This window comes from Toxoplasma gondii, chromosome VIII (genome assembly GCF_000006565.2).
Source record: "Toxoplasma gondii ME49 chromosome VIII, whole genome shotgun sequence".
NCBI lineage: Eukaryota > Apicomplexa > Conoidasida > Eucoccidiorida > Sarcocystidae > Toxoplasma > Toxoplasma gondii.
The window spans coordinates 943,768-962,714 of record NC_031476.1 but is presented as its reverse complement, the minus strand read 5'-3'; the positions used below and the strand labels follow the sequence as shown (position 1 = coordinate 962,714).

The following is an 18,947-nucleotide window of genomic DNA, read 5'->3' as shown; positions in this document are numbered from 1 at the left end:
GAACGGCGTGTTTTTCAGGCGCTTGAGGAATCTTTCGAAAGCTGATCAACGGACTTTCTTTGAAACACAATAGACGTGGCCTTGTGTCGAAGGTGAAACTGGGGCAGTCTACAAAACATCGGTTCCCCCATTTGAGGCGCATCCCTTCTGTAAATTCGCCTGCATTCACTTAGTGCCAATTTGTGTAGGGATGGCGAACAGAATCTGTCAGCCCGGTCTCCGCTTCCCAGCCGAATCGATGGTAGCACCTGAGGTCAACTATCACTGTTTTCGAACACGGCGCAAGGGTGGTATGAATGTCGATGGTACTTCGGGCAGATATGTCGGATACTGAAATGTCTTTTTGAGCAGTGTTTGCTGGATCAAGCCCCTGCGGACTGTATCACTTTTCGACGAGCCGCAGGATACCAATGTAACTAGAGAAGGCGTAGGCAACTGTGTTAAGTTCATCGAGTTTTCACCTGGGATGACACGCATGTGAGAAGGTACGTAGCTGCAACCCAATAGTTTATCATCATGTTGCGCACGCATTTCAGGACGTTGGGAACTATGTATCCTTCGTACGTGTCTCCGTCATCCCGAACAATTGACACAGGATGGTACAGCGAAAGGGTGCAGTGAGGCGTCACAGAGCTCTGTGAGAGAAACGACGGGTAACTGCCTCTCCTTCTCCTCGGAAACAGTGTAAGCAGACAACGCGAGTCGGCACGAGGACGCCTCGTGAACCGAGGAGACTCGAGTAAACAGTTGCCTCCAACAATTCTGGCCTAAGCGTCCAATTTTTCAACGAAACCGCCCTCCTGCCGCCGCCCATACGGTCACTTCGTCAGCTTGCTCGTGGTCATCGACTAACTGAAAACTTCGTGGGACGGGTGGGATTCGAAGGCAGCAAAGACCTTCATATGAAATGCAAGCGTTCGAACAACTGTGCGACGCTTACGCACACATCTGCTCTACCATGGCGAGGCAGTCTGCGGGACACCTTGCACCAGAGAAAATTCATCGCTCCGTGGCTGGAATCGCAAAGAATTTCTTTCCACGGTAGAGATGTGCATAACGGGTTTTAACGTCAGTGAGCTGGAATCTAAAGAAGAATCGTATGCTGCGAAGTAGATCAGCCAGATGATGTAGATAATACGTGTTCCATGTTATGTTCTTGAGACATTGAATCGACTTCAGAAGAGAGCCGGTGTCTTCGATGGTACTATCCCATAGAAACATTTGACATTTGGGAAAATGACAGCCTGCTGAAAGACTATATCGCCGCCCCTTCTGGACAAAATGTGGCATTTAGTTTCCGACTCTCAACTGGCGGAGAGAGACAAAGTCGCATGAAAGGGCTTCTTTATTTATTCCATTCGCGGCGATCCCGTCGATATTGTCAGGTGACTGCAGTAACGATGCTGCGAAGAAGAGCCGCTTTTTGAAACTGCAGGCACATGTCAATTCAGGCATGCTCCTCTCTAAAGCAAGACACAGAGTAATATGTCGAAGCGTCCCTGCAATTGCGCCTATTTGGAGTTCGAGTGTGTCCGTCTTGTACCGTTGAGCCTATAACTCCTTTGCCTCTCTCGAGGCATCTCTGTGGTGTGTTTCTTCTTCGCAGCCATATTTCCAGTGGGCAGGGAACATCAGGCTGCCGGGGTGCGCGGCAGGCACGCTCAAGATCGGGAATCGCGTCCAAAAACAGAAACACTATCAACAACTTGACTACATCGTCAGTGAAAGGTTCCACTGCGCTGACGGGTATCGTAACACATACTGGACTGAACCCACTGGGCTTCAGTGGGACGAAACCAGCGCCTACCGAGAACCTGATGTCTTGTGTCGTTGCCGAGCAGGCACAAAGAAGCGAAGCGTGAAAAAACACTTGTATAGCATACGTCTTCTGTGTATGTAGAGAATACAGAGGCGGGAGACCTCTAAATTTGAGATGTAACTCTGTTATTATCCAAAGTCTTTATAGTAACGTCACGGTGTCACCTGAGCATAGTAGCTAGACAGTGGATGCAGTGCCACCACGTGTTGTTTTCCGTATGAGGGGCTACACGTCCGAAGCCTTGACAAGGATGTCGCTTCTAGTATTTCTCACAATGTATCGCTTATGGCGGTTGTGCCACTTGTCCCCTTAGCAGAATACTGCCTCCCTGTTAAGCGATATAGACTGTATCGGACTACCTTGTCAGCGGTAGTCCTTGACTCGTAACTCTCCTTGATGGAGACACAGGAAAACGTAGCCGCAAATTAACTGTTTCAGCAAGCTTCAGTTCGGAACAAAAGAATGACGGCTTTCCCTCACAAGGCAGGTGCAGCAGGCCTTCAGTTTTCGGCTCAGCTTTCCCGCAGTGTTTTCCCATAGCCAGAAATAAGGTCGCAGATTCACCGGTGTTCGCCACAAAGCAACACGCACCAAGTGCAAAGTCCATGAAAGAATGCTATTGCTATGCGAGGCGGAAGAAATGTGGCTCGTATTCCTTTTCACGAGCCGGCGTCAATGATAAGGTGTGACTGTCACAGTAAGACCTGCAGTCACTCTAATCCTCAAGTTAAGCATGTGCCAGGCGTACGGTTGCTTTCAGACTCAAGGGGGAGGTCACATTGTTCCACTCACATGCTGGCTTTGTCCTTTTGGGGTGTGTTGTTGCCTGCGGAGGCCTTCGGATGTAAGGTTCAGATCCCCAATGCGTACGACCTTGAGGCCTGATCTCTGCTTATTAGCCTGGCCCGAGTAACTCAACATCGATTCCTGACAACCCACCGCAGAACTCCATGGAAAGTGGAAGGAGCTCGACACGTTTGAAGACGAGTTACCGGAGCACGTTGTCTTCTTGACTCGTTTCCTGTTTGCCGTTAAAAGGCTTGGTGCTTGCGCAACGGTGGCACGGATGGTCCGAGCCTTTCCTTCGCCGACGCATTTTGCCGTGCCTTCCTCCCCTGTGGAAGACTGCGCACTGGCAGAACATTTTCGGAAAGGCAATTCCCCGTTCACCAGACGTTCGATATCCTGGTGTTGTGTAGTCTCCTCTAGCTGCGGTAAACTTTCATGTGGAAAGGAGATGCCAGCATCTCCAATCCCGTTAGTCCCTCGCACTGACTCGCTTTCGTCAGGCACCGGCCGTTGCGTGCTGCTCAACGTGGCGCTAAAACCAACAGTGCTTTGGTGCATTCCGGGTTTCTGACTGTGTTCAGAACTATCTGTTCTGCATTGGCCTGTCAGCGGTGTACTGTTGACAGATGCTGCGGCGGAAGCTCTTTGTAAAGAATTTGACAAACTGGAGGATCGCCTGGAGACAGGGTTACCGCCCATGGCCTGTCTAGGAGACTCGTTTGTGGGCCTTTTGGACACACGGAATCCCGAGACTATTTGATTGCACGAGGAGGTATTGTGGCGAATGGTAGACTTCGATTGAGGTGCTCGAACGGCTGCCTTCTGCCGGCTGCATTGTGAACGAGACGTTGCGGTCGACGCAGCGGAAGCAGATGATGAAGAGCACATTCGGTTCAGGTTTTCCCCTGGGTGTGTCGTGTCTGTATCGATTCCATCTAGGATTCTGAAACGCCTTGCCCCCTGTAGCTGCATCAAAATTGGCTTCGTTTTGCACATTCCCGTCATAGACTGCCATATTTCGTCAGCCGCCTCAAACAGATGGCCGTACTTTGTAGTCCGTTCCTCAGTTGGGTAGATCCGTCTCCAGCCACCCATGTGGGCATTTTCCCATGCCGTTCTACTTTTCGCCAGCTCGTTCATCATCTGTCGGCGGCTTTGTAATCGCTCCTCTCGAGTCTGCTTCGGAAAAGACATTCGCCGTTGCTCTGCTTGGAGCCGCTGCTGCGCATGGTAACTATAGACGGACAGGCGCAAAGAAACACGTTTTTCTAACTTCCCTATCTGCGGTTGTGTCGCCTTCAGACGTCAGTCATGTCTCTGCTCGTTACACAAAGTGAAGCGAAAAGCAAGTAAATACGACGGAATATACAAACTGTCACCTTTTTGCCTTCTTCATTGTAAGTTCATATCCATTTACAACTTGACGCCAAACTCTAGAGATAACCAAGCAGTCGAAGTCACACACACCCTCATCACTATCCGGTGAACTCTAGTCATGGTGCCGTGAACCTCTATAGGCGTCCAGTATGTGAGAAAGCAGCAGCATGGCGACGCTGAAAACAGGGACTTTTAATCCTGTACAGTCTATTGCATATCCGGTTTCCTAATCTTTCAGCTCGAACGTCGAGTATCGACGCGGCACGACTTGAGGCAGCAATGAAACACACACTATATGGGAAATAAATTAAAAAACAGTAACTCCTGGATGTTGCTTTCTTCACGGCCGGCGGCTAAACCGCGGAAACTTTAGTCAGGTGAACAATGACGGATGGAAATGGGTAATAATCCACAACAACTAATGGTAAGCGAAATTCACTATAATCATTGACTTATCATCCCATGAAACCTCGCAACACTGTGGCTGTTCAATGGTGAATGAGAAGTAAATGCTGCGCCCAATTTCGTCAGATGCGTTGCTTTGCCGGTGCCACCATACTTGCGTCGGTTCTCCGAGGATAATCCAAGCAAAACAAGCGCATCGCGGATGACCTTGAACTTAACGATTGTGTCAAGTTCACTGTCAGTAGTGAAAGAGGGAGAATGGTTGACCTGGTTCGCGCATGGAGAATTCTCACAGAAAAGCGAATAGCATATTAGCGCCGCCTTCGTAGAGCCCCAAGGCGTCAATCCGCTCGCGGTGACACTCCATACGGCATCAAGAAATTGAATTGGGTACACATCAACTTTTTTTCGTTCAGACTCACAAACGATGTTGGATGTATATGCACACGTTGCCAGTGATCGAAAATGCCTCCCCTTGCCTGTGTCAGACATCAGAGGCCTACCTCGATTAGCCAGGGTGTAAGCTTGTGGTCGATCATGATGTCAATTCCAAGAATCTCGAAACACATCGAATTGCTGAGGTCTTCTCCCTTGCAGGAACCGTAAATGTGTGCAAGGGAAGGTTGTATCGCGATGATGGTCTTGCAGAGGCATTCATCGATCTCCTTAAGGAGTGCATCTACATCATGTCCCTAGATTGACAAAATAACATGTTGAGCATGGGCAATCAGACAGGGGAAGGATCCGCAGGAGTGCCACATTCACACAGCGGGGTGTAACTGTACAAATGGTGACGGTTTGATGCGGTGCTCCACAGGTGCCAGCCTTTCCTCGTCTCGACTGTCCGTTTCCGTTTACGTCTACGCCGCGTAGGCTTGCAACATCGCTTCATTTGTAGAAGGCATTGAACAAGCACAACTTCCTGTTAGCGAGCCTCCCTACAATCGACAGGAGCAGATCAGACGTCACCAGGAGTACTGTCCTTCAATTTCGTCATGTTAACTGATCAGCCAGCGCCTCTGACGTGCTCAAAATCGGTTGTTGCATAACGATCATACGAAGTTGCACGCACACGAGATCCTTGCCTCACTGTGTACTGCTCATCCCCGACTCAGCTTTTTGGATTCGAGGTGATTCGAGGCCCAAAATGTTTCCACGTACTAGTGGTCATCCGCAGTCAAATACCCACCTTCCAGTCTGAATCTCAAACATTGTGTTTTTCAGGCAGCCGTTCGTGAGCAGTCCCTGCTGCTCTGCCAGCTTCAGGCTTTTACCACCTGTTGGCTGTCCACTTGTGTTTTTACCTCGCTCTTCAGGTGATCCAACACGTGGAAGAGACTCCTCTTGTGACCCTTCGATGGATTAGCCGGGTCTTTGTTTGGCGTAAAATTTGAAGATGATTTATTGATTGCATAATTGGTCAGATGCATTGTCTTATCACGCAGATTTTTCCCAGTTGGCTTCGAATATGGGCTCGTAGCGAACCGCACTAACCCATCCTGGTGAACAAAGAGCTGGGGAGAAGCACACCGCAGGCAAAAAACGAAGATAAAGTGCTGAAGATTCTTCTATTATTCATAATGATTCCAAACAGACAGGAGGCTTTCAGACCGTTGGAGACACTCATACACCTCCGAACACCCGGTCCACCACATAACGTGCCCGCTTTTAGAAGGAAAGTCCCACAGAGGTACCATCAAACAACAGTAATGCAACATGCGTCATGGGCCACTAAGGAATGAAGCTACAGCCGTCATATCAACTGAAATGCGCTTTCCCGTGGATGGGTGACCGTAATTCGGACTGCCCGTTTTCGGCCGGTGGATTGGGGTAAGGAACGGTGAAAAAGAGGCATCACCGGTTTCGCGATCTGGTAGACTGGTTACATCAGAGTGAGGCTAAAACAATGGCACATTGCGCCGAAAATGACTGGGGCAATCATGGCTCGTACTCACACTATCATCGTAACTCGTTGCATCTATTCCCAGTGTCCTAACGTTTTCGTTGTGAATCAGTGTTTGTTCTATTGCAGGCGGTTCATGCTAAGTAGATTGGGGAACAACTTCAGAAATCTACGAACGCAGGTACAATATGTGTGGCAGGAATAACGTTAACAAGTTTGTTTCTATAAAAAACGAGGCCTGATTGGAAGCAAGGGTCTCTTGTTAGGCCACCGTCGAATAAAACGTAGATGTAATCAATGTGTGTGAACTGTGGTTGTGTACTAAGAACGAAGTCGGTGGTCATGCTTACGCGAAGAGGATTACAACCCGCCAGCAGGACATAAATGCGGAGGTCGAACTTGAGTCCGTCGATGAGAAACGGTTTATGCAAATATCGTTGGGCTACCAGGTGTTCGGTTGGGTTTATATCCTCGATGTTCCGAGTTAAGAAAATACCCCGACCTTGGCTGCTTGCATCTGGCTTGATAATGTAAGTTTTCCGTCGCCTCCCGGTAAACTGGCATCGAAAGTCAGCCAGATCTGACGTTTCAAAACCAAAGTTACACAAAAAGAGTACTACTACCGATAAGGCAATGAGATGCATGGGGTGCATTGGGGGTCTACAGCACACTTGCACGTGTAAAACAACTATTTTGGCCAGAATCTGGAGTCTCCCATAGGTGGACCTATTGTGTTGAATTACGCTGCTCGTTGTTAACGAGTCAGCAACGAAATGCTACACGCATGAAGTACCGTTTGTTTCGAGTGATAGTTGCAAAAAAGTGAGATCACGTCTGAGTCAAGATATTTTTTTCGCCGCGTCACCTGCTGGAAGCGACCACGTGTGAGGAAAGAACTTGTACTCCTGAGGATAGTAGGCCTTCATCCGCAGAAGATTCCGTGCGAGATAGTTCTTCCTGAGCAGAAGCAACGTGGCCACTGTCTTCCACCTGACGCGTAAGTCTCGGCGATTCTTTCGGATGTACAGACAGGCTGTGAGCCTCACTCTCGCGCCGAAAACACCTGGCGCAGCTGACGTCTTTCGAGCAGCTGCACTGGCGTGAACTGCAACCCTCTGCCTATTAACCGCTTCTTTCCTTTACTATTACCAACCTGAGTTTCTCCTTGGGCGCACAACATTTTCCGTTTACAGAATTTCATAAGGGTTTTCAGCAGCGCGTCAAGACGCTGAAAGAAGCGGCCATTGATTGGTCAACGCTAAGTAGTTACCACTATAATTCTGTGCATCACCAGTAGCTAAAATAACGCTGGATCGTCTAGAACAGGCCCCCCTTGTCGCCTTGTAAAACATCTTATGCAGTCTTTTGTCTAGCTTGTGACTTGAATCATCCAACTCAAACAGGCGCCCGCTTGAGAACCACAGGGCTGGCCATCTCGACCTGTCCCCATGTTTCCAACCAGAATAATGTCTCGGTTTATTCAATTTAAGTTATTCAGTTCTGGTGCGCGGATCATTCGCCTTGCTGCATGTTGGTTTACTTTGATTTCAGGAGGCCCCTTTGTCGCCATAGTGAGCATGCATGCATCGACGTTCACACAACAACAGAGGGCGCCAGTCGACAGTTCGAATAAAGGTTACCTAGAAATTGCATTCGTTCCAACGAAGTGATTGATCTTCTGGTAAGGACGCATCTTCGACAAACGTTCTGCGGTGACGGCTGAATCAGACCAGCAGATATCCTGCGAATACAGTTGCGTTGAAAAGCAGATTCATGCCACACTCCACAAAGGCGTTGTCTAGAGTCTGGAGGGTCATGCTGAGTTACGGGAAAGTGACGTCGATGAATGTAATCATGGCAATGTTGCAAACAACGCAGGTTCGCGCAGGCACAGTTTTCCTTGCAGGTGTGTGGACAACGTACCCAGTCGCCGTCTTCGTCTGTAGTTTCTGTCCAGTGAGGAAAGCTTGCACACACTTTGGCAACGATGCTGTACTTCGTGAGTCCCAGGTAGTAGACAATCCTATCGTTTTTCTTCTTGGTGGGCCGTGAGAGGCTCTCCGCCGACCCAGCAGAAGTACGGGAAGATGTGGAGGCTGTCGAAGTTGTGTCCGACAGCTGCCGTGAAGGCGATGCCTCTCCAGACTCCGCTCGGCGCCACGCATTTCTGGGGTCGCCGCTGAACTTGTCGGGAAAGGCTCCATCTGGTAACAGGTTTGGTTCAAGTCTGACAGCTGGCAAATCGGCAGATACAATGGAAATATACCATGCTGATGATGGTGCGCGGATTGGGGCTGACGCGATATCCCTTAGATCTCGTAGACCGCACTTCGAAGCAATTGTCTGAAATGGATGAAGAAGTACAGGGTGGTTGATAATTCATGCCAAGCCGTCAAGTGCGACCCAAATGCCGGTATCTGGTAAACACTGTGTTACTTCCACTTCAACGCACCCAGAAAACTAGTGAATCACATGCAGAAAACGAAATTTGCTAGCTTGTTCTATTTCGTACCGTCACAAACATAATGAAACTGCATCTCATTAGGTATCATCCTAGATGCAGAAAAAGTGAACGTGGCTACCGTTAAACGCTATAGTATGCAAAAAGATATATGATGTGGATTCCACTCTCTACGGTAGAAGGAACCTCGAGCGAACCCGGGCCAGCAAGCACTGAGATCCGCTCTGGAAATAAGTGTCTATTGTGCTGCTGAGCGAACGTTATGCGGGCGCCTGGCAGACGCCTCTGACATGGAATGTATGGCCCCTGACGGGAACCAGATTGTATCCTGGAGGAATATGTTTCGCGGTGCCTCTTCTCGAGATGACCCCTCTCTTTCCATGGTTCTCTGTCACTTTTATCTGAATACCGCAAATCAGGTTTCTAATTTGCGGAAAGGAAGACTTGCTTATACACATAGAGGTCAACACACCTTTTGTATCCCGATGCGTCGACGTCTGCAGTTCTTCTAGTTTTGATTCCATTGTTTAGTAGCCTCCCGCCTTGAATCCCATTGTGATAACAGAGGATGTATCACCTGTCCGTGCCCACGGATAGACCTTCGTTACGGTGGTAACGTGCCGTCGGAGGTAATTCTTGTCTCACAGAGCATGCGCTCTGGTTTGGGGCTGGATGGAGGGGGACACACTGACGCTCACTTGCGTCTACTCAGTGTACGGAAAATACCAGTTTCTTCTCCTCCCCTCCCTACGCCATCATTGGCTACCAGAACAGTAGCTGTCAGCAATATTGCGAAACCGCCGCTACTTCGTGAGAAATGGAAGTGTGATGTCAGCAAGGAAACCCTGCAATCTCACACGCGTAAAAATGAGTAGATGCAAGAGCCCCCCCATTTTTTCTTCTGCGTCTGGTGGGCGTCACTCGGCTTGTGCACTACGCTTTTCCATTTTCCTTAGTCGTGTCACTTTAAATCTGCTTCGAAAAGTTATCGGGGAGTCTCTTCGATGGCATTCGTGGCATGCGTTCATTGTACCGTGTTGCGCCTGCTGTTAAAGTGACTCACCACAATACTTTTGATTTTAACAAGTAAGCAAAACGGAACTGGGGACTCGAGCTTCAACTCGCCGCCATACTCTGATGGGGCTGTGGGTGAAACAGGACGTTCTTGCCGTCTCAGCTACGGAGCGCGTCGCAGGTTTTGTTCCTGGAACGGCGCACGAATTGAGCGACGTGGGCACACCTTCCACCGGCGAGAACTTAAGTTGAAGTAAGACTAACACCTCGTGGCAGCAGTGCTTCGGAAGGACAACCGAGCGACAACGAAACTCTTTGACAACCCAGCTCGCGTGGGGCCGAAAAGTCGCCCAAAAACGAAGGACGCAGGTTTCTTTCTAAAGCATCAAGTCTCACATGACATCTGTGCAGATTGAATTGCCTCCAAACCGAGAGAACACTGTCAAGGCGTCCTTGAATTTCCCACGGCAAGCACTCACTCCCAGAGGACGGACGCCGACAGAGACAGAGTGTGCACGATCCTCTCCTATTAGCATGTAACAGGGTGCCGATGTGTTTTAACATCTTCTATATCTAGTCCAGTGTTGCAGTTCTTCGTCATTGTTGAAATCCACATTCATGAATCCGTGTGCCTGCCACAAGTCAATTCACGGGAATCATCCCAGCTGTGGGTGTCCGGTGTTGGCGCCGATGAATGACAGAAACGACGCATGGCTGGGCAGTTGTTCTGTGTGAACTGTTCTATTGGCTTTACTCGTGCGCGAATATTATCGACTCGTGGATTCAAGCCTTTGGTATGAAACTGTCTAAATCTCGCGTCCATGATGACGTAAATTTCATGGGTCTTGGCGCTTCAAGCGGCACTATCCGCGCATCTTCGCACGCCCCCTATCTGGGTATCTTCCATACACGGATGTAACAAGCGATATCAGCACCCGCATAAGGGGGTTGCTTACCTTTTTTCTGCCCACCTGCCGAATGCGCCGAGGCCTCCAGCTCTTCATAATAACAGGCAAATTATTTCTTTTTTTTTGCGCGCACAAGGTTGCGACCTTTCCCCTATGTTCCTTATTGCTGCTGCACAGTCTCCTTCAATTTAGGCCAGTGAACACCGAATATGTCTGATGCACCGACCTTTGCTATGTAGTTAACACCGGCTTGGGTTCTTTTTCACCTACGTAATCGAGTGCACATTTCTGCATCATCGAAAAGTGATTGTCGCTGAACAGACACTTCAATCGGCGACATATCGTCAGGCTACTTCTAACGTTCGTCGTCCTGACGACTGGAGGGTGATCGATTGGAAAAGCGGTTGGCGTGTACTGGTGACGATGGTAGCTGTTTGTGCCTGCAGTGATATGCGCACACGAATATGGTGAACACTTACCTGACTCTTTATGTGAATAATGGTACCCAACTTGAAGACGCACACTGATGGTGTTGTTTTTGAGGAAATATATTCAGAAGTGCATTGACAAGACGCACGAGATATACGTATTCGAATGAGTGTCATAACAATCTACTGTAGTGTTGTATCTGAATAAGCGTATGACCCCCACCTTCCAGGTGATATCGTAAAATATATGTGCCGAATGCTCCGCTGATCCAATGGACGCTGTTGAAACAACGCCGGGTCATCATGAGGGGATCTTACCCTCTGTGAATGATCTTCGGGAAGCTCGCAAGTTAGGTGGACGTGAAAAGAAACAGAGAAAAGCGCGCGTAAAACATGAGAGCTCTTTATTTTATGGCAGCCATGTTGGGACACGCGAGCAGGCAGCCTTGGACCGTGTGGAGGCTGTCGCAAGCTGCGTACAAATGGAAGTCCTCGAGAGACATTTGCTGGCTTCTGATGATATCGTGAATCATAACAGAAACAAAGAATGTGAAAGCAGTGGAGACAGGGAACCATACCAAACGGTCAGGGAGTTGAATCTCAGCTCTTCAGAAGCTGATCCTGAGAAAGGGGCTCTCGAGCTTCATGCCGCTGCTGCGGCACGAGAATCTGTGTCTGATGAGAAAATGGTGGGTAAAAAACTTCTGCAAAAGAAACTGCGGCTTCCTTTCTCTGACATGTTCATTAGCCTCGTGACGTGGAATAGACGAAATGTGTTTCCGGGTGAATCGACAAGACTAACATCCTCGTTTTCTAGTGCCAATTCTACACAAAAATCTCTCTTTAAAAACTTAACACCGCAGTCATGTATGTCCTACACCCTGACCCTTGTGGATCGTTGGCACCCTAAGAAGCCAGTTGCTTTCGCCGCAGTCCGTGCTCAGCTTCTGCGTGAGCTTGCGTCTCGCATCCGCGTCGCTTCTGGCCTGGACGTCGATCCCTTTGATATGACGCCGCCGATCGAAGAAGCTGCCCGACACCAACAGGACCTCGACGAAGCGCGTACCCTTCTAGCGAATGATGCAGAGGTGCAGCGGTTGCTCACTCTCTATGGACGTCTGCTTCAATTCGACGCCAATGTGCTGCTTCCTGGCTCACAGTGGTGGAGATTTCAGAGAGGGTACAGCACAGAAGAGCACTCTCCGTTCCAGCTTCCCTTTTATCCGTGTTCGACTCTCTTGCAAAGGATCCGGAAACTAAAAGGGATCAAATCTCTACGGCCGCCACTACACTATGCCCAGGTGCAGCCGCACCTGAAGCTTACTGTCGACATCATGCATGTGTGTCTAACGGATCATTACCTGTTCGGCAGTGAAGATGTCTTGGCACAGGATGTTATGCGCCTTTATGAAGTCTACTGTTTTCTAAGCAACTACAAAAGCGGAGAGCAACTGACTACGAGGCTCCGGAGTGCAATCCTCTACAGTGAGGAAGTAAGGCAGCGACTTGGTGTCTACACTCCAATGGCGCTTTATGCCATTGCAAGAGGTGAATCACCGACGGAGGCAATGAAGCAAGAACTTCGGCATGCTGAGCAGGTTCTCGTTCAGTGGAAGCAATCTCAACCCCAGGTATATCAATTTCATTGTGATTTGTCTATCGCTGTTCGTACTGTGTCAGAGAAAGATATCCGGTTACTCATCCACTGTCACTGATAACCTGACAGCCAGCAAGGGCGTACAACAGCAAAGAGGCAAGCATTGGCTTCATGCAGTTGTTTGTCACAAGAAATCCTCGAACCGGCTTGACTATATGACGATAGTCCACATGCGATACCGTCCGCATAAAGCCAGCTGGGAGCACGTAGGCCCACGGTAGCACATCAAGAGTGCAGCTCACCATCTCGCACGCATCGAAACATTTTATAAAACAGTGGAGGAACAGTAATTCGTAAAGAGCGACCTCACTGCAAATCGTTTCTCTTCTGTGCCGTGCTCGATGGGCCGCATGTGAAGAGGTCCCCTTTCTATTCGACTTGTGAGATGAAAGACGCATGAAAGTCAGCAAAGCATGTGGTAACTTTACAAGCGTAGTACAGTCTGTTGCCCTGATGCTGCATCATATACAAAACAGAAACTTCGGTAGTTTCCGGACCGCTAGGCGTGCACTGTCTCTGCTACTCCGCATGCATCGCACAGTGGCGAGATTCAAACGCGATGCTCTTTTTGTCGCGTCTCTTGGGATGCCGGTGGGTGATTTCGGATCCTGCAGCAATGGCAGAACTGGCTGCAACACCTAAAGCAGAGGAGACAGCTCCGTCTCCAACGCGACGGCGAGGCTCTTCTCTTCAGCAGATGTGAAAGTGACATTGAATCAAAATGGCAGGAGCTTATCCAAGTCCGCAGAAGGCATGGCTTTTCCCAAACTAACCTTGAGATGAACGTAGCACTCATTCAGTGAGTATACAAATACAAACTCTTTTGTGTCTCAACCTCATCGTCCTAGCGTACCAGGCAATAACACTCCCCAAGTTTTCGGTTCATATCCATCCTAAATATATCAAGACCTTCTGTCTGGTGGTTTCGGCGCATACCTCGCAGCAAATTCATACGTGCTGTCATCATGGATACTGAACTGAATGTTTCTCCCAAGTCTGTGCGTCGTGACAGAATACGCAGTGTGCTTGAACATATGATTAAGAGGAAAAAGGAGTACTCTATTTGCTGTGATCTCATTTGCGTAATGAACTTTCATCTAAGTCTTGGAAACACCTTCAGGGGGCAACCTCCCGGTTGATCGTGTGAAAACTATCTTCTGCTTGTCGAAATGGGACATTCTAGATGCACTGAAAAGCAGAGTACAAATCGAGGTCAGCAGAGCATTCCTGGCTGTTCAAACGTCCCGTGTATCAGGACCAACGCTGAGGAGGACGCCCTAACTCTTCAGAAAGAGATTTTCGCTGAAGCGGAAGAGGTCTTCTTCTACCACATAGATACGGCATGTTCAGGAGGGAAAAGCGTCCAGCAAGTCTTGTCGCGAGCAGGTGACGGCGGCTCCTCGGACCAAAGTGGTAGCCTACGGGCTGGTAATTCAGAATGGCGTTTCAATCTGGAGGAACTTGTCGAGGCTATCTCTCTCAAATTCGAAAAACAGCGGAGAAGGCGTCCCGGAGAGCCACTCAGAAGGCTTATGCTTACTCAGTCCAATAAACAGCGTGACGATAAGGTCTGCCACCAGTTGTTCCTCGCAGTCAAATATTTATGAGTGGTTCATGCACCTTCCCATATGCTGGCAGAGAGCATCAGGCCGTCTCCGAAGTCCTAAGGAGCTTATGGCACTGATCCAATGTGACGCAAGTACCTACTGAGCCGAACCCTGAGACATGGACGGAGATCGCCTTTATTCCCTGTCATCTGCGTTCGTCCGGTTCCACTGCATGGTTGCCAGTTCTGAGTCAACATAAAGGGCTGAATGCGAACAACCGTAATACCACTGTCAGTACGCTTGTATGATCGAGCACCTCAAAATCTTCTGTGGAAGAGTGATTCCCTGTCGCTCGGCTACGCAGACATTTCTCGGAGAGAGTTCTTCTCCTGCCTTTATGAGCAGCTCTCACTTCCTATCTCCGAGTCCCTCCGACGTATGTTGGCCTCCTCGCTGCTTTGTACGATCTCTTGCAAGATCAACGGCCAACTGCTTCCTCGGCGAGCACATATCCCATTGAAAGTTCCCACTTTCTCTTCAGCAGCTAATCACCTATTACCGAGTATCTGGGACTATGAGGACAATGAAGACGAGGGAGGTCCGGGACACAAAACGCACGGTGCGATGGACGGAGAACGCACAGAGTTCTCTTTTGGGATCCTTCTGACCGAAGGCCTCGAGGAACTATCGTTCGATGTGGAGCTACAACATGCAGGTTCGTTCTTGTGATTAGTTTTCGATTTGGCGGTACAAAATACCCACCTACCCCACCGTCGGGACAAATGTCACAGATAACAGCTCTGACAAGAAACCGCTTTTGTTTCCGGCATTGTGCTTTCCAATTGCAGAATGTTCCGCTCCTGTAAAGACGACCGCATCCGTTCCTATTTCTCCTGAACTCTCATGTTTTACGCGACCACCAACTCTTTCCCCAGTTCTAGAGTCCAAAGAACTCTTCCCCTTGACCGAGAACTATATCTCGAGTTCAGCGGCGCTTGCATCACCCGTCTCGATTTACGTCGACGTCCCTTTCTCTTCTAGACGTGCAGCACTAAACTGCGATACCCATAGAACAAAGCAACCGTTGGATCACTCCGCCGTCCCAGTAGAGTTTGTCTTCCAGCCAACACCTCCTGCAGAACCTATGGGCGTGCCACTGGGTAGCAGCCCATATGGAACGCTTTCCAATAACGGAGTGCCGTGCCATGTCTCGAGATCACTGTCTGAGGGCAGGTCTCACCCGCATCTGCTCCGGGTACCATCCACTTTTGGGCCATCGTCGAGACGCGGCAGCTTCTTATTTCAGGAGACGGAGCTGAGATTGGCTGTCCCAAGCTGGGACGAGGAAATGGCCTCGGCAGCGCAAGAAGAAGCTGCCGCAGTTGCAGCTGCAATGGCTGCCGAAATCGAACAGGAAGCCTATCAAGCTGCCGCTGTAGTCGCAGCTGCTGCCGAGGCTGCCAGGCAAATTGCTATTCCGGAAGAGCCAACAAAATTCGCTTGGCACACACACCGGAACCAACATGTACCAAACGTCGCTGTCGCCGGGGATCCGGGTGCACGTACGTCCGTGCGGGGAAGTCACGGCAAAAAACTTTTCGACAGAAGGCCTCTCTTTACCAGGCAGCAGGGACGGGAGCACGGGACCGGAGCCTCTGGATCCCCTGCTGCCACGGAACAACACGCTTTGGTAGCGGCTGCCGAGGAACAAAGCCTGTCCTCCGGAGATACGCACAGCAGGGCGGCAGCGGAAGGAAGAGTCGGCGGGGCAGTGGAGAAGCCTAGTCGAACGCTGAAAAAACTAGAGGAGGAACAAGTTGCCACTCCAGAAGTGTCCGTGTCCCCTCATCCAAGCGCGGAATGTCGCCGGCCCTCTCCACCCACTTTCGCTGCAAATGCCAGTCACACCAGTCCGCCGAATGACTCAGAGGTGGTCCCACAACAGCAACTGGCAGGCCACCATGAAGCCACTGTGGTCCGGCATCAGCTTATGGGCAGTGGGGTGCCAAGTTATTCTCAGTCTTGCTCGCCTCCTCGGCTTCCACAACCCATTTACAGTCCCGGTGCCACAGACCCTGCGTTGCCTTTTCGGCCTCCGCGCCCTCACATTGTGGCATCATCAGCCAGCGGGGCGCCGCTACCAACCCCGGCAGTTGTGGTATCGCGGCCGAAGGCCACTGCGTGGTATTCACATCCTCGGGAAACTCTGGGCGATTCGGCAGGTTACAACGTCTCGTGGCAGCGAACAGGTGGCCGAGCTGTCAGCGACAAAGCGTATCGGCTGCTTCCATTTCCAGCTCCTGATTGGAGCTCGCCTTCGTCCAAAAATGGTGTGCCTGAGCTACCTGGTCCTGCAGAGCAGCACGCGGGAATTCTACAGGGAACGGAAACCTCACGCCTATCTCGCCTGACTGATGTATGCGAGCATACGCTGCCAAAAATGTTGAAGGTCTTCCGGGTACCCTCCAGCAGCTAGTACTCTAAATCCACCTTGTTGGCCACTGCCCGAAAACCGAAGATATATTGGATACGTGTTGAACCATGTCCCTTTCAATGCCTGCCCACTTGCAGGGTGCGCTGGGGTCAACAACAATAAAGCCGCGTCTCGTCAACTCCAGGGTCACCGTATGGAAGAAAGACAAATTACAATGCACTCGGGTGAAGACAGTTGCTTCTCGACCCCAAACGCGCTTACACTTACACTCCGCAGCACAGCCATCGCCTAGGGAAACATACTTTTGCGTGAAGTTACTAAAGTTACACCTGATGACTCTTGTTCGCTAGGCATAAATTGTATATATTCACACTGTGTCACTTGATCTCGCAGGCGTCAGGAAGCATCCATCAGATGCCTGCACGGTCAAGACGGCTTCTCAGTTTTACGAGAGTCTCACGCCCGGAGGACACCGATGAGGCCAGCAAGTTGCGAATTCCGCTAAGTCACCTCTTCATAAAATCCAATGACACCACTGGTGGGTCATGGCAAATAGGAGACGAGCGCACCTTTGTGCTTCCTGGAAAAGCGGAACAAGAAGGCAGCTCCCGACGAAATCATAGGTCAATATCTGCTCTGTACTCGCGGTTAACCAGTCGATCCCGCACCTCCGAGCAGCTTTCTGTCGGCGTGGGTCCTACCCCAGGGTGAGTCAGAACATGGACGAGGCAACCATCTCATATCCTATGTTGCTGGTCAAGATGGACATGGCTGACCCTGGGCTGCTGAGTGTTGGCCGTTAATGATTCTCCCCTTTCTGCTGCTAGATTGCGACTATGGGGAACCAACAGCCAGACTGATTCGTCCCAAGTCTTGTCTTTAGAGGCAGTTCCATCACCTCTTTGTTTTTGCTCGGCAGCCTGGGGAAATGAGACTGCTGCGATTCAAGGTTTTGTCCTGCTTCTGATGCTCAAGTCCTCCTCTGTTTCCTTGTATCTTCAACTGTCTGTGCCTACGCGCTGCTTATGTGAATGCACACATGGCTACATACTCATGCATACCAACAGCCATACGCATACGCATGTTTATATACATATGTATAGGCGCCTCCTTGTGGTTGCAGGCCTCATCTGTTGTGGTCGTGTGGTATGGAGCGTGTCTGCGATACATCAGATATCACCCGTTTGGTTCCGAAGACACCGCACCTCTCACGAAAGGTGGTCTCAAGCTGCGAGTCACTCTCGAGCCTGTCCCGCCAGGGGAAAGAGCAGCTGAAGCATTACTTGAAGGTTAGCTTTTTTAAGCATGTGAGGATCCCTTCTGAGGATATAAGCCGCCCACGCGATGGCAAAGTCAGTGACTTCCATTGACAGGAACGCATGCTCCTTCCGCACTTCTTAACACCCATCTGAACCGTGATGCCACATGCTTCCCTCAACCCGCCAGGGGCAACAGTAGAATCACTGTTCAACTCTAGGCTTTACCGTTTAGTACCGTGTAGCAGAAACAGAGCAAAATCCAGTGCAGAGCGGGTTTACGACCCCCCAGACCTTGCAATAAGCTAAGGTGGTCAGCAATTCACAAATGACTTTGGAATCCCTCGAAATTTTCACATAGTTGTAAAAGCAGTGTTCTATGAAGTGGTTCCAGCAGTCTACCGAAACATAGATTGCTCATCCCTTTCACGACTGCACGCAGCTATGTCCCCGCTGATAGACCGTCCGAAAGTTAACCCGTTAACCCGACGAATCGAGAAAGTGCCACAGAGTGACAACTCCTCCTAAACCACTTTCATGTGGGTCCTCAAGTACAAAGATCGCCGCGAAATTTCCCATCTACTGCAAGCGAACTGTCGTAAAACCTGAGAGCAAGTTGTGTTTCTGGTGGCTGGCCGCGTACTTCTTCTAGCAAAATCCTCATCCTAAATGTGTTTCGTAAATCGGAAGACCCAACATACGCCGAATGACTTCCCCACAAAAAGGCTGTGAACGTGTAGCCATGGGGCAGTCACCTGTGACCAGCTGGTGTGTCGTCGAGTTACGGTCGCCTCTATAATGCAAATTCAGTTCGTCGACAGCACAGAGTGACTATTTGGGCAAATAGCCGCGCTGCATGGAACGCGATCAGACATCTAGCAGGCATTAGTTTCATTTTTGTCTAGGTTACGAAGCACTGGTGCTGCGCCGTCAGCAGCTTCGAGCTGCG

At 50.0% G+C, this 18,947-nt stretch overlaps 3 protein-coding genes across 3 annotated transcripts; 1 reads left to right on the top strand and 2 right to left on the bottom strand.

The window, feature by feature from the left end:
• Positions 1 to 4,429: 4,429 nt before the first annotated feature.
• TGME49_230670 (Tubulin-tyrosine ligase family protein) lies at positions 4,430 to 7,986 on the bottom strand (the record flags this gene model as incomplete). Its single annotated transcript, XM_018780271.1, has 6 exons — positions 4,430 to 4,657; positions 4,894 to 5,082; positions 5,695 to 5,904; positions 6,644 to 6,873; positions 7,159 to 7,250; positions 7,934 to 7,986. The coding sequence occupies 6 exons, from the start codon at positions 7,984 to 7,986 to the stop codon at positions 4,430 to 4,432; spliced, it is 1,002 nt and encodes a 333-aa protein (XP_018636871.1).
• A 130-nt stretch (positions 7,987 to 8,116) lies between these two features.
• Positions 8,117 to 8,497, bottom strand: TGME49_230667 (hypothetical protein; the record flags this gene model as incomplete). Its single annotated transcript, XM_018780270.1, has 1 exon — positions 8,117 to 8,497. One exon carries the CDS (start codon positions 8,495 to 8,497, stop codon positions 8,117 to 8,119), a length of 381 nt encoding a protein of 126 aa, XP_018636872.1.
• A 3,476-nt stretch (positions 8,498 to 11,973) lies between these two features.
• On the top strand, positions 11,974 to 16,784 carry TGME49_230663 (hypothetical protein; the record flags this gene model as incomplete). The annotated part of the gene is made up of 5 exons (XM_018780269.1): positions 11,974 to 12,735; positions 13,376 to 13,560; positions 14,017 to 14,189; positions 14,853 to 15,023; positions 15,415 to 16,784. The coding sequence occupies 5 exons, from the start codon at positions 11,974 to 11,976 to the stop codon at positions 16,782 to 16,784; spliced, it is 2,661 nt and encodes an 886-aa protein (XP_018636873.1).
• Positions 16,785 to 18,947: the final 2,163 nt, after the last annotated feature.